At 34.9% G+C, this 14034-nt stretch overlaps 1 protein-coding gene across 1 annotated transcript in view; it reads right to left on the minus strand.

Moving 5' to 3' along the window:
- Window positions 1-14034, minus strand: part of THSD7B (thrombospondin type 1 domain containing 7B) — a 901933-nt gene that overhangs the window by 267289 nt on the left and 620610 nt on the right. Inside the window, exon 14 of the mRNA XM_027835643.1 lies at window positions 10911-11089. Coding sequence (XP_027691444.1) covers window positions 10911-11089 — 179 coding nt within the window. The remainder of the gene's footprint in view (window positions 1-10910; window positions 11090-14034) is intronic.

The following is a 14034-nucleotide window of genomic DNA, read 5'->3' on the forward strand; positions in this document are numbered from 1 at the left end:
CATTTTGAATGGATGGTTGTAGAGAGAGAAAACAGATTGGATAGAGGTTGAAGAGCTAGAGTAGCAAGTAAAGGGAGTATATTTTCACTCAATGGGGTTATTGCTAGGGCCCTGACAGAATTTCAGTGTACACATTGGTAGTGGTCTATCTCTAGGAATCCTGACATGCTAATGTGAGAACAGGTTGAAGTGAGACAGCCAATCTAGACAATAAGTGGGTGTTGACATATCCCGTTTGAGTAGATACATATTCTTCTGCAATGGAAAAGAGAAAGAACATTGGATTTAAGTCAGAAGAACTGTATTTGAATCCTAGTACTTCTATGCATTAGCTGTATGATTCAGGGCAAATCAATCAATATATCAAGGCATTAATTTAAAATTAATGGGTTGGATGAAATGATTAATTTAATTTTAAATTGTAAGACCTCTTAATCAAAAATTATCATCATTGATATCAATTCTTTCCTGAGCTGTTTTTTCCACTTCCAGGACAAAAACATGTTTTGCCCTTCTGTGATCTTTTGGCCTTCAATGAATATGCCATCATCAGGAAATAATATAGCCAGCCACACTTCAATGATCATTACTCATGGTAGGATGTGAAATACTACAATCCAGTAAGAACCAATGCTCTGTTAATGAAAGTGTTATGTAAATAATTACACTACAAACTCCTTGACTCTTGTTCTTGGATATGTTTGGGATGAATTAATTTTCATGAATTTCGAAGATTAGTAGTAAAAGAGGTAACACTACCAAGGGGTTTGATAAGCCAGAAATTACTAATACTCATCAGGAGAAGCCAATTCAAACTTTAGCCAACTCCCAGCCTAGGACTATGCCACCATTGGCTTCCAAATTCCTCTTGAGGTCTACCTAGGATTTAAACTCCATATAACATGACAAAGGCTACTGGACTGAAAAAGTAATTACCAACTAAAACCTTGAGAGGGATTTGTAGTCAGCTAGCTGTTTTGCATTTGTAAAGAAACATGACTCTGAAGTGAGGAAAAGAGAAGAATTTATACAGGTAAAGAAGGAAAAGGAATTTAACTTTATCAAAACTTTGAGAAGTTCCTTTTCTAAAGCACACTAAATAAATAATCTAGCAGACAACGTCTTCAGCTATAGCTATACAGAAACACAGAGATGCTCTTCACACTGACTCTTCTTTTAGGGGCCCTTTAGAAAGGCAAAGGGTAGAACATTAAATTGTAATTCAACAAAAAACATTTCTGCAGTAGGGTTGAGATAATACAGTCCAAGTACATTCCTTGTGAATGATCTAACTTGCTAGCAGGATAGAACTCAGAGAGCATAGATGAATAGAGTGTTAATATGATCATTAGGTTGGCTGTCTGAAATATCAGTTGTCTTATGTAAGCTTTTGGCAGGTGCTGGATCACTGTCTATGCATGCTTGAATCCTTTAAAATGTACCTGCTGTCAGCTATCCTGTGTTGTTGGTTAATGGCTCAGCCATGCACTTTAGATACCAGGGACAAGGAGAACAAAGCCACTATTCTGTTGTGAAAGTTTAACTGGCAGACACGTTATTGACCAGGCAGAAAGTCATCCACTTTAGCATGTGTAGCCGGAGTGCTTATAGCTAGACAATATCCTTTATTATAACTTTGAGTCTTTTTGATCAATAATACCAATACTTGTTTTATACAAAGTATGACTATAAACTTCAGGGAAATATTAGAATAACTCTCTAATATTCCTCTCATGGAACGATAGCTAGATGTGGGTTAGATCACAGCACAAGTAGCTACTTGAACATCCATACACAAAGAGTACTTATGGATGGTTTGATGTTAGTTTGGAATGGGATCTCCAATAGAGTTCCACTACAATCTGGGCTTAGCCCTGTGCTGTTTAACATTTCATGAATGATTTGGATAAAGGCATCCTTATCAAAGTTGCTAATGAGACAAAGCTGAGAGAAATAATTTATAGACCATATGATAGATTGAAAAAAAAAAAAAAAGATCTTGTCAGGCTACAGCTCTGGCCTGAATCTATTGAGATAAAATGCGAAATTACAACAACTCCATAGGTACAAAACAAGGAAAGCTTGGTTAGAAAGCAATTCACCTGAAAAAGATATTCGGGGGGCTTTGCTGGTGGAAAGTTAAAAATGAATCAACAATGTTATGTGATGAACAAAAATGGCAAACATGATCTTATGCTACATCAAAAGAGGCATAGCACCCAGGAATAAAGAGGTGATAGTCCTAGTGTACTCTGTTCAGATCACATCTAGAGTTTGAGTTCAGTACCAGTTCTAAGTATCATATTTTATTTTATTTATTTATTTACTTATTTTTGCTTTTTGGTGAGTCAATTGGGGTTAAGTGACTTGTCCAGGGTCACACAGCTAGTACGTGTCAAGTGTCTGAGGCTGGATTTGAACTCAGGTCCTCCTGACTCCAAGGCCAAAGCTCTATCCACTGTGCCACCTAGCTGCTCCTAAGTACCATATTTTAGAAAAAAAATATTAATAATCTGAAGAGTGTTCAGAGGAGGGCAATCAGAATATTGAAGGGCTTATACTTCATAAATAATAATAATAGCAGCTAACATTTATAAGCACTTTTTATGTGTCAGCACTTTTTAATTATTATCTCATTTGATCCTTACAATAACACTATGAGGTCGGTGTCATATTATCTCCATTTTACAGAGGAGGAAATTTAGTCAAACAGAGATTAAGTGATTTGCCCAGGGTCATACAGCTAGTAAATTGTCTGAGGCCTGATTTGAACTCAGTTTTTTGTTTTTGTTTTTTCTGATTTCAGGATTGGTACTCAAACCATTTTGCCAGCTAGCTGCCAGAAACTCTGGTCAGAGGAACTTGAGTTGTTTAGCCTGAAAAGGAGTTATGTGTATACAGTTGTGGGGAGACAGACATGAAAGCTATCTTCAAATATTTTAAAGACTTTCATGTGGAAAAATAATTTGTTTTGTTCTACCCTGCTACTGAGAGCAGAAGAAAAAAGAAACAATGAATAGAATCTGAAAAGAGGCAAATAAGGTTTAAGGAAATCTTTCTAACAAATCAGAGTACCTCAAAATCGAATGAGCGGCCATGGATTCCCCCAATTTGATCTCATGAAGCAAAGGCTGGTTGACCATATGTTAGGTATGTTATAGTATTTATCTTTTCTTTTTTCTCAGACTCAGGATAAACTGAATTATATCTGTGTACTCATTCATGTCTTGAGATTCTATAACCCCTGCCTTTCAGTAATAATTATATGAGGACCTAAAAGTTGTATAATATCTTGTGGTTTACATTTCTCACAATAATCCTGTGAGGCAGGTAATTCATGTGTTACTATTCCCATTTTATAGATGAGAAAAATTGTATAACATAGTTGAGTCGTATAATGTTAAAGAGACTCCCACCCTGAAATGTCCAGCATTATTTAATAATTAGAAGACTGGAAATTTGTTAGCCATATAGCACTTGAGATGCATTGCTTAACAGAAGTGGAGTGGAGCAGAAGAGTTTAGACTGTGTGAATAGGGGGAGTTGAAAGATAACTTTGTACTACTTCATGATATTATCTAGGTCCAGCTTTTTGGATCAATGGGGAATTATTTCCCCAGATAGCTTGTCACCAAGCATGAAAAGAATTTTCCTAGTCAGCTTGCAGAAATCATTTAACTCAAGTGTCATAGAATGAATATCATGGCAGAATATTGGGATGTCTCTGGCAAGATGATGGATAATTTTCTGCACAGTACTGAGGACTTTGGTATAAACACAAGACAAAACAAATAAGGGTTGAGGGCAAACTATGTCTAATGTGTGGCTCTGGCAGAGCTCAAGAGAAATGAATGACTTCTCATGTGTGATCATCAGAGGTATTAATTCAGTGACCAAACATTAGGATGTGTATGTCTGCTATTAAAGAAAAACACATAATGCTGGGAGACAGATGGATTCATAAGTCAGGGCTCCTTTTATCCCTCCACAACATGGATAGCAATAGGTTTTTTGTTTGTTTCTTTGTTTTTTTGGTTTTATTTTTCCCCTAAAAAGCAACAAAAAGCTATCTCAAGCACTTTATTGGTAAGGCTCAACTTTTTTGTAGTCTCTAGTCATGTTGAAATGGCTTCCTGGTCACCTAAGGCCCATTTACCAAAGGTCAGGGATTTTAATATTTGGTAAATGCTTAAGAACGTGTGAATTAACACATCCTGCCCTGTGGACCACATTTATTTTTTCCTATATGGAAATGAAGGAGGCTAGTTGCTACTTTTTTTAAAAAATTAAATATGTCTTTTATCTTAGGGCTAAGCAAATGTCTTTTTTCAACTGTTCAATGATTTACAAGTGACTCATTTTGCATTTTGTATCAATATTAAACCTTAACTAACAGCATGCCAATCCTTAACTGATAGGGTATTCTCCAGTGGGTGGGTGGAGCTCCATCTACTTTTGGTGAAATGAGGACAAGGAAAAAAATGAAAATTCTCTCTTTCTCTTTCTCTCTGAACTATACTCAGCTTAACTAATGATCTACCTCAAGCTGAAAACATAAAGTTTAGATCAACAATTTAGAATAAGGGACATAAAAAGGAATATAAGCCTTTCATTACAAGGCAAAAGAGTTGAGTGATGATGATATGAAATCTAGTACATCATTTTTGACAAAATAACTTAAAAGAAATAATAGCTCTTCTGTATGAGATAGGCACCCAAAATGATATGGGAACATATCTGAGATGACCAAAACATCATTAAGAAGTCCTTCTTCTACCCTTCATCCCCCTCATCATCCTATTCTTTCAATGGATGATATAAGATCATTCTAATTTTAAAAAAAAAAGGTCTTCTTGAGACTTTCATCATTTTTCTGGAAAGGCTTAGCTGAATTTAGTTAATTATGCACCGTTGTGGGCTGTCTTCCATTTTATCAACTTGGGGAAAGACATGAGTTCTTCCTCCATTATGATCTGCCACTCTTGCCAACACACAAGCCAATGTCAACAGATAACATGCCAAAAATCTTTTGGCCTACAGTGGGGACAGTGGGAGTTTGACTAAATCAAGTTAAGCTGAGTAGGCTCAAAAGAAGATTGAGGGCCAAAACTGTTTCATTTTAAATGGAGCCATCTTGATGTAGATAACAATATTCAATCAGCTTAAAAATTACCTGTCTCTCTTAGCCATGTTCTAACACACCACTAAAATTTCATAAAAATGTATTTCTGGAAACTACTTTGTGCTACCAGATAGGAGGTAGACATTTTTTAAAAATGTATTTTATTTTGTTCACCTGGAAACCTGACCCTACACCCCTTATATTTTAACTTGCATTGGCAATGAATTTCAATGTGTGGCTTCCATTAAAACAAAAGGCAATGCCATTGATTGTCACTGATGAATGAAAAGATGAGCTTCAAAAATTATTCCTTTTAGCTATGTGAAGAAACCACAAAGGGATATGCAACCCCAACAGAGTTTTAATACTCTCATATTTAATCTTCTATTAGGCAGAATTTTATATGAAGTAACATTGCAGCAACAGGGAGAATAAGTGCATTTAAAATGAGTGAACACATTATAGACCATAAAAAATACTATTAAAATATATTATGTATCTTTTTATATGCTCAGCACAGAAGAGAACATCAGCTAACTGACCTGATAATCCAATAAGCTGTTTAGCAGAAATTTTATGCTTAGATAAAAGCTATGACCAAGCAGCAAACTCTAACCACTTAGCATCACAAATAGAGTTAGCTGAAAGCTCCTCAACTATTGCTATCACTTAGTGACCTTTTCTGGAGAGAGCTATCACGTTGATAGGTTTGGGTTTAAAAGGGAGGCTTTTTATGATAGATTATAAATATTGATTTCACTAGTAGATTCAGAATGGTTTATGGGCTTGTGTACATAACACCCCAACCTTCCCACTTTTATGGCAGAGGAAGATCTCACAGGGAAACTGCAAAAAAAAAACCACTTTAGAGGCAGAGTTCTGAAAAGATTAGAACCTTTCCCAGAAATTTGTCATTTGTCATTTCTTATTTTTTCTCTTTCAGGTGGGCTTTTGCTTTGGAGAATGAAAAAGCAAATTTGTGGGCAAGAGGCTAAAGGTTTAAGAAATGTGTTTATTTCTAGGGCAACTCTCAACCAAGAATTTAGGGATGACATACCTTTACAAGTCAGCTATGGATCATAGGATAATAGACTGAATTGGAAGGGACTTTAGAGCCTACTTTGTCCAACAAGTCTAATCTCTCTTCATCCTATGGCTGATCCTAAATATAGAGCTAGAAGGGACCATAGATGTAATCATTGCCTTGTCTGTAAAATGGGAAAACTGAGACTTAGTGGTGAGTTGCCACACTGCTGGTAAACCGGTATTCATTTGCTGAAGTCCCTATAAATAGGTACTAGAATAGATACTGGGAGGAGCTTAAAAAAATAACAGGACATTCTCTGCCCTAAAAATAACTCACAATCAAATGAAAAGAATTGGGTCATAATATCTAGAGCAGAAAGAGACTTTAGTTTCCTGCAACCCACTCATTTTGTATTTGAGCAAATTTAGGCCCAGAGAAGAGACTTCGCCATGTAGCAGAGGCAGGATTTTTAATTCAGTTTTTCTTATTCTTAAGCCAATTATAGGTCCATTATACCATGATGAATTTAGAACACATAATTACTACCTAAATATGAAGATGTTTCCTATTTTCATTTATGACTCATTATGTCTATGGCATTGTGGAATTGTTACCATTCCCACAAAATGATCACCAGCACCCTTTCATTAGTAGGCATTATCAAGGAGGGAATGAGTTACTGAAGCTATGTAACTCTATTGTATCTGTAAGTTGTATTACCAATGAATAGTTTTTGTTGAGCTTTTACTTAGGTGTCAATGCAGGGGAGAGAAAAGGACAAAGAAGCAAGCTAGTTCTAAAGAAAATAACCTGAGAGCTAAGTGCAAAGAAGACTTACAACAAATAACCTGAGGCCAGTGGTAGAATTGAACTTTCCAAAGAAGCCCCACTGGGTGAGGCTCTAACTGTATCACATTTTCAGTGTAGAGAAACAAACAGCAGGTTTCTCAAGCTGGAAAAGTGCAGTCATAAATAAGCAGCTGGGAAACGTTTCCAAAATAATGAAAATCCCTGACAACCCAATTTATCGGCTAGTGAATTAAGAGATGAATTTCAAATAACACTTGATCTTAGATACCATAACCCACAGAGAATAGGAACTCTTGTAAAACTTAAAAACAAACACATATTACAGCACCTATAAATGTCTACCCACATACATATTTACACACCAACACCTATTTATAGAGATAATTTTGCTTATTTTAAAAGGGTAACATGTTATTGGGAATTTACTTTAAATTTTAGGATTTCCACAAAGGTAATTTCCATTATAATTCATAGACTTACATTAACACTGAGGAAGTCACTTTTTCCCCTGTGGCCACAGATTTGTGTTAGTGACTTGAACTGTAGTTTAGGATTGAAGACTCTGGTTCTAGGTGTAACTGCCACAGAGACAGCAGATAACTTCTCTGTGTCCTAATAAAGGCCAGAACCCAGGATTCTACCTCAGATTGTGGCAGCTCCCTTTTATATTTTGTCTTTCCCTGTTAGAATGTAAACTCCTTGAGAATAGGAAAATCATAGTTCTTTTCTTCTATCTGTATACAGAGGACTTAGCCCAGTGCTTAGCCCATACAAGCTGCCTACTTAATAATTGCTTGATCACTCACTCTGTGTATCTATGTATCTATCTCTCTGTCTCTCTGTCTGTCTGTCTATCTATCTACCTAGCTATCTACCTAGCTATCCATTTATCTATATCTATATATCTCTCCATGTATCTATCTCTATCTATTCATCTATTCATCTATCTACCTATCTATCTACCTATCTATCTATCTATCTATCAACCTATCAATCTGTCAGTGTCACTCTGACAGTAGTCTAGAGAGTGAACAGTTACACTCCATGATGTCAAAACTAAGTTATGCCCTCTCCTCCTCTAAGCATCTGTAATCTCAATGAATAATGTGTTATGGAATTTTGGCCTCTGATTGAGGTCTCTTCAAGCTTTAGAACTATGATCTTTCTAAAACTTATTTTTGTTTTAAACTGGTAAAATTACTAAAGGTAACATGGTTACCTTTAATGTAAATAAGTTTTAAAAGGATTATATTAATTTGACTTGTAAAGTTTCTCCTTTCCTTAATGTTTCAGGATGTTCACTGCTATTATAGCATTTTGATAATAGGTAGATAAAATAAACCTATCTTTTCTCTATCCATACTTTTACTTATGCAGAATTGTTCTACTTCCCTATTCGTTTTTTTTCCCAACACATGTTTTTTAAAGTGATTCCTCACATAGAAGCCCTTCAATTCCCTTGATAATTTCTTTCTTCAGAAATAAGGTAAATAAAACTAATGTTGTAAGTCATAGCTTCTTGAGCTTGTTGTAAGAATTAATGAGACTACCCATACATTATTCACAAGTATACATGCTTAATCATTATTTTTCATTTGAGTGCCTAAAAAAATTCCATGGTAAAGCCAGATGATGTGTTAAGCTATCAATCATGTGGAAAATCATTTGTTATAGTAAATTAGAAATAAAGGGAGTGTCTATCAACTAAGGGAATGGCGGAACAAATTATGGTATACGGATGTAATATAATATCATTGTGCCAAAAGAATGTACAAAACAGGCAAAACTGAAGAACTTGTATTAAGTGATATAGTCAAATGAGCAGAACTAGAAGAATAATTAATTCAATAACTACAATTCTGTAAAGGAAAATTACTGTCACCAATTTAAGAATTACGATAAATGCAATTACCCACTGGAATTTCCAAAGACTATAATGAATCAGGTTGCTATCAGTTGGCAGAGAGGTGATGGACTATATTTGTAGAATGAGGCATACCTTATCAAATGCAGCCAATGTTTGGGTTAATTTTTTTTTACTCTACTTATTTGTTAAAAGGGAGGGCTTTTAGTTTTTTGTAAAAGGAAAAGAATAAAGTGGAGAGTGGGGAAGTAGTGATAGTGATAAAATAGAAGAAATAAAATAAGGAATATTAGTTTACCATTAAATAACACAGACAAGAGAGAAGAAAATAAGTTCAGGAGGGAATAGAGAAAAGCAGGACCATTTGTTACTACCATATTACATTTAATATATACTCAATAAAATAAAATAATTTCATATACAATCCTCTTTCCTTTTCTTTGTATATTAAAAATAAATGTGTTCATGTTTATTAAACTCATAACTAAAAAAAATCTAAAAAGTTTCTCTCCTTCCCCAATGCCAAATCATATGCTTTTTTTTTATTTTCAAAGTGAACAAAGGATCACCTTTTCGTGGTTTATGGCTCCATGATGAATTCCCTCTATTCCCCATTTTAGTTCAGTTATTTCACATTCCCCTCTACTTTTGTAGACATCCTGTTTTCCCATACATATTGACGTTTCTTTGGGTCTCTAGCAGTACATAAGTTCCTTGATAGTACAAACTGTCAAAACTTCTCCAGAAAGCTTAGTGTATTACCATGCCCCATTTGACTACCTGGTAATTTGTAAGTTTGTCAACTTGAAAAAAAGAAAAAGTATATATAATGGAAGTTGTGGGAGTCAGTACTTTCTGATTCAATAAACAACAAAAAGAATTTTTTAAAAAACAATTGTATGAGAACATTTTTTATAATTATCAATTAAAGAATGACAACTATCTCCTCTTAAATAGCTAAAGGTTGTTGTGTAAGCATAGTTCTTTTTTTAATTCCAAAAGGAAATATATATTCATATCATAGAAACACTTTAAGTATTTATGAATTGAGAAGAACATGGCAACTACTGTATTCTTGCAAACCAAAAGCTAATTAAAAATTTAATATATGTCTCCCTAAGGCAAAGAATCATTATGGAATCACTGTTAAACTTTGAGTATATTTTCAAACTCTTTTTAAAACAACAACAACATGCTAGTCTCAAAAATTCTGATGTCCCAGGATGTTGTGGAAGACACTCTTCAAATATGAAATGGGAACAATACACAAAACATTAAAGAAAGAGTTTCAGCTATAAATTATCTATAAACTTTGGGTTACCTTTTTGGGAAAACTTTCAAAAGAAGTGAAGGAATAAGAAAGGAGGCAAGGAAGGAATGAATATAAGGATTGAGGGTGAGAAGAAGGAAGGAAAGAATGAAGGGAGATAAGAAGGAAGGAAACATTTATTTAGTGACTACTATTTGCCAACCACTGAGCAAAATGCTTTAGCTTTACAAGTATTATATTATTTTGTTCCTCACAACAACTCTGGGTGGTATGTGTGAAGAATGCTCCTGACCCTAGCAAGTCTGATAGAAGGGAGATTGGTGGGGTCAAGAGAAGATAGTGAAAATAGCTTGTTCAAAAAATGAAGTGATCAGATATTTTCTTCAAATAAAATGATAATTTCTTCTTAACTTTTTCTCCTTGGTGAGTATTACTTTTTCTTCTTAAGTTGGGAGATAATTAATTTGTATGGCTTACCAATTTCTGTAACTTCTAGTATTTGATTGAATTATTTTTTTAGGCTCAATTCATTTTCCTATTAGTTTGTATTAATTAATCTCTATCAAAGCCATTTAACATTCTTGTCGATAAAAACTATCGTTGTGTTTTATTAAAGGAAGGGTAAACATTCTATCCTCTGATATTCTAAATATTTTTTTTACTTGTATTCTGCCCTTCACAGCCTTCTTTGGAAAAAAAAAATGATCAGCCCTATTCATGTGTTTTATTAAATTAAAGGAATAAAACTTTGATTTCGCCTGGAAATATCACATGGTGATAATTTTAATTATTTCACTGATTACTTGATACCCTCTACCTGATTCTTGAGATCCAGCTTGGGACATGGACGGCCTCCATTGTAAGGTTTTTCTTTTAGCCATTTGGAACGGATTCTCACTCCAATCCCACAGGATGAACTGCAAGATCCCCAATTAGACCAATCACTTAATTTGCAATCGAATGGACAAGGAATGATGCATTCTTCTTCAATGTAACCTGAAAGGGAAAACCAAAATTGGGAGAAGGGAAAAAACAGACAAAAATTTATTAGATCACAATTCATCATAGGATTAGAGCATGGAGGGGAAGGTGAAAAGAAAGGAAAGGGAAGGTAACAAACATTTTTTAAGCACCTACAGTACTATGATAACCACTTTACAAATATTATCTCATTTGATTCTCACAACAGCTCTGGGAGATAAATGTTGTTATTTTATAGTTGAGGAAACTAAGGGAAACAACAGAAAGGTGATTTGCCCAGGATCACACAGGTAGTAAGTGTCTGAGGTATGAAGTCAGATTTGAGCGTAAGGCCTTAGAGGACATGTAGTCCAACTACCTAACTTTATAAAATGATGAGGTACTGAGGCCCAGAGAGGTTAACTGACTTGTCCCAGGTCACATAATTTATAAGTAGCAGAGATGACATTCCAGTCCTCTGACCCTAAATCTAGTCTTGTTTCTATTGTAACTATGGTTGGAATAGCTAAGACTAGGGAAACTTTTTGGCATTTCCATGAATATTGTTCATATTTGCCAACAACATAAATTTAACTGGCATGTAGAATTATCTCTATTTCTCTAACTAGATAAATAGGTGAAGATAGAAAAATATGATAAACAAATATGACTTTTGTCTGCATTCCAGTTGGTACTTGTCAAATGGCCTGTTGTTCTATTTTATACCACAGTCAATTCAGGGAAGCAAGAGGAGGTGGAGCAAAGAGATGAGAGGTGATAAACTCGGTGCCTGATGAGAGAGAGAGAGAGAGAGAGAGAGAGAGAGAGAGAGAGAGAGAGAGAGATGAATAAAAGAACTGAAATAGGTATGGGTTAAGGGATATTATGTGATCATAGGATCATAGCTTTAGAGCTAGAAAGAACCTTACAGACCATCAAGTCCATCCTCCTCGTGTTAAAGGTGAGGAAATTGAAGCAGGAAGAAGTTAAGTGATTTGTCCAGGGTCATGTAGACAGTTAAGTGCTTGAGGCAGAATTTGTTCTCGGATGTTCCTGACTCCAAGTACAATGCACTGTGCAGTCTGCCAAGCTGTGTCTCAATCGTCTTTCACAAAAGTTTGGGCTTTAAACTTAATAACAATAACAGCACGCATTTACATGAGATTTAAAGCTTACAAAACACCTTCCTCCAACAACCCTGAGAGGTGCACAATGTAAGTATTATCAGCTCCATTTTACAAATTTGGAAGCTGGGGCTCAAACAGATGGAGTGACCTGGCAATGGCCATGCCATTAGGATGTATAGGAGCCAGGATTTCGATGTGCGTCTTCTGACTATGCTCTTTCTACTTCATCTTCTAATTCTTCATGCTTTGCCTAAGGTAGTGGTGCTCAATAGTAATATGGCATATTTATTGTTTCTACAGTTTATTTCACTCTCATTTAGAATCAAATTTATTTTTTTCAATTTCAAGGTAAAACCAGAGGATTAGAAAGAGATCAGTTTGATGACTACTGTGAAAAGACACCAGAAAGTTGCTAATAGGAGAGGAAGAGGAGAAAGAATGAAGACTTATAGAGAAATCCTCATCTTTATGCAATAACTGTCCATTTCATAGAACATTAGAATTGTAAAGGGTTGCAGATGTAAGATTTAGTTGAATTCCCCATAATATTTTTGCCATGGAACACCTCAGGACACGAAAGGAATAAACAGAACCCAAAGTTACTGTTTGGGAGGAATGGTAGGGAACAGGGTATTTCTGTGAGGATTTGAAATTCTACCAGGATAAAAGGCATTTGGAGAAATCCTACAGCAAAATGGATCCCTATTTTATACCTGCCCCCTCCCTAAGTTGACATACATAAGTATTTCTGTAATCTTTAATATTTAGAGGGGAAAGTATCACCACCATTACAGTTGTTCTTGGAATTCTTGTATTTATATCATATATGACAGCATTGCTCCAAAGAACACAGATTGAAAAACAATGTTTTAATCCAGTTCCATGATGTGTATAGATAAAGAAAAATTATACAGATAGGAAAAAAATGATTTGCCTAAATTCTTACAGAGTTGTGGGGTTGGTATACTTGAACCCAGAGCTTTTGATTCCAGTTTAGTAGCCTTTCTAGTAAACCATCCTTTGAAGAGTATGTCTCACACACATGACTCAGCAGCCCTACTTAGTAATCATTGAAAATCCCCGTGATGCAAACTATTTAAGAAGAAAAGGAAGACAAAAAGGTTTTTTGAAAAAGCATGTCAGCTATTTTTTTCTGTGAAATAGGATATTGTTTATACCCAGATGTGATTTTTCTATTACTTAGTGTCTCATTATATTCAAATTAGTGTCAAAATCATCCAGTAGCTTTCACTATTGAAAACAAAATATGCAAAAATAGGGCAAAATGTACCTTTCTAGTATTTATGCTTTAACTCTCCACATTTAAAATTAAAACACTAACACCCCTCAAATAATTTTAAACAATCAAAAGGTATTTGATTTCCTTTAACACCTATTTCAAATCCAACAAACAATATTATTGTTTGGTACTGAAAGGGAAGTTCTCATATTATATATGGAACTATACACAGGGCAGGAAAAATGGCTGCTCTGCAGTAGTTTCAATCATGAGCACATATCAGAACTGTTGAACATACCTACTTTCCTTTCCTTATTTCTCTGAAAGGAAGCCAGGACATGTTTAGTTGACATGAGACATAAGTAATAAAATTACTAATAACTCTCAATATGATCCACAGAATACAAAAAGTTAATTGTAGACTAAATTTTCTAACTTTCTATAAATACTACTTACATACATTTTAAAAATTGGGTACCTAAGAACACACATTTTCAAATTTCATTTAGGCCAGAACTGTTGACTAGATCATACAAGAAGGTACACAATGGTGCAAGAATTCAGATCACCTGGAAGGTTTGTCAAATCCCATTTTTCCCCATCTATTGGGAGAC

This window comes from Vombatus ursinus, unplaced genomic scaffold, assembly GCF_900497805.2.
Source record: "Vombatus ursinus unplaced genomic scaffold, bare-nosed wombat genome assembly UNPS02014816.1, whole genome shotgun sequence".
Taxonomy (NCBI): Eukaryota; Metazoa; Chordata; class Mammalia; order Diprotodontia; family Vombatidae; genus Vombatus; species Vombatus ursinus.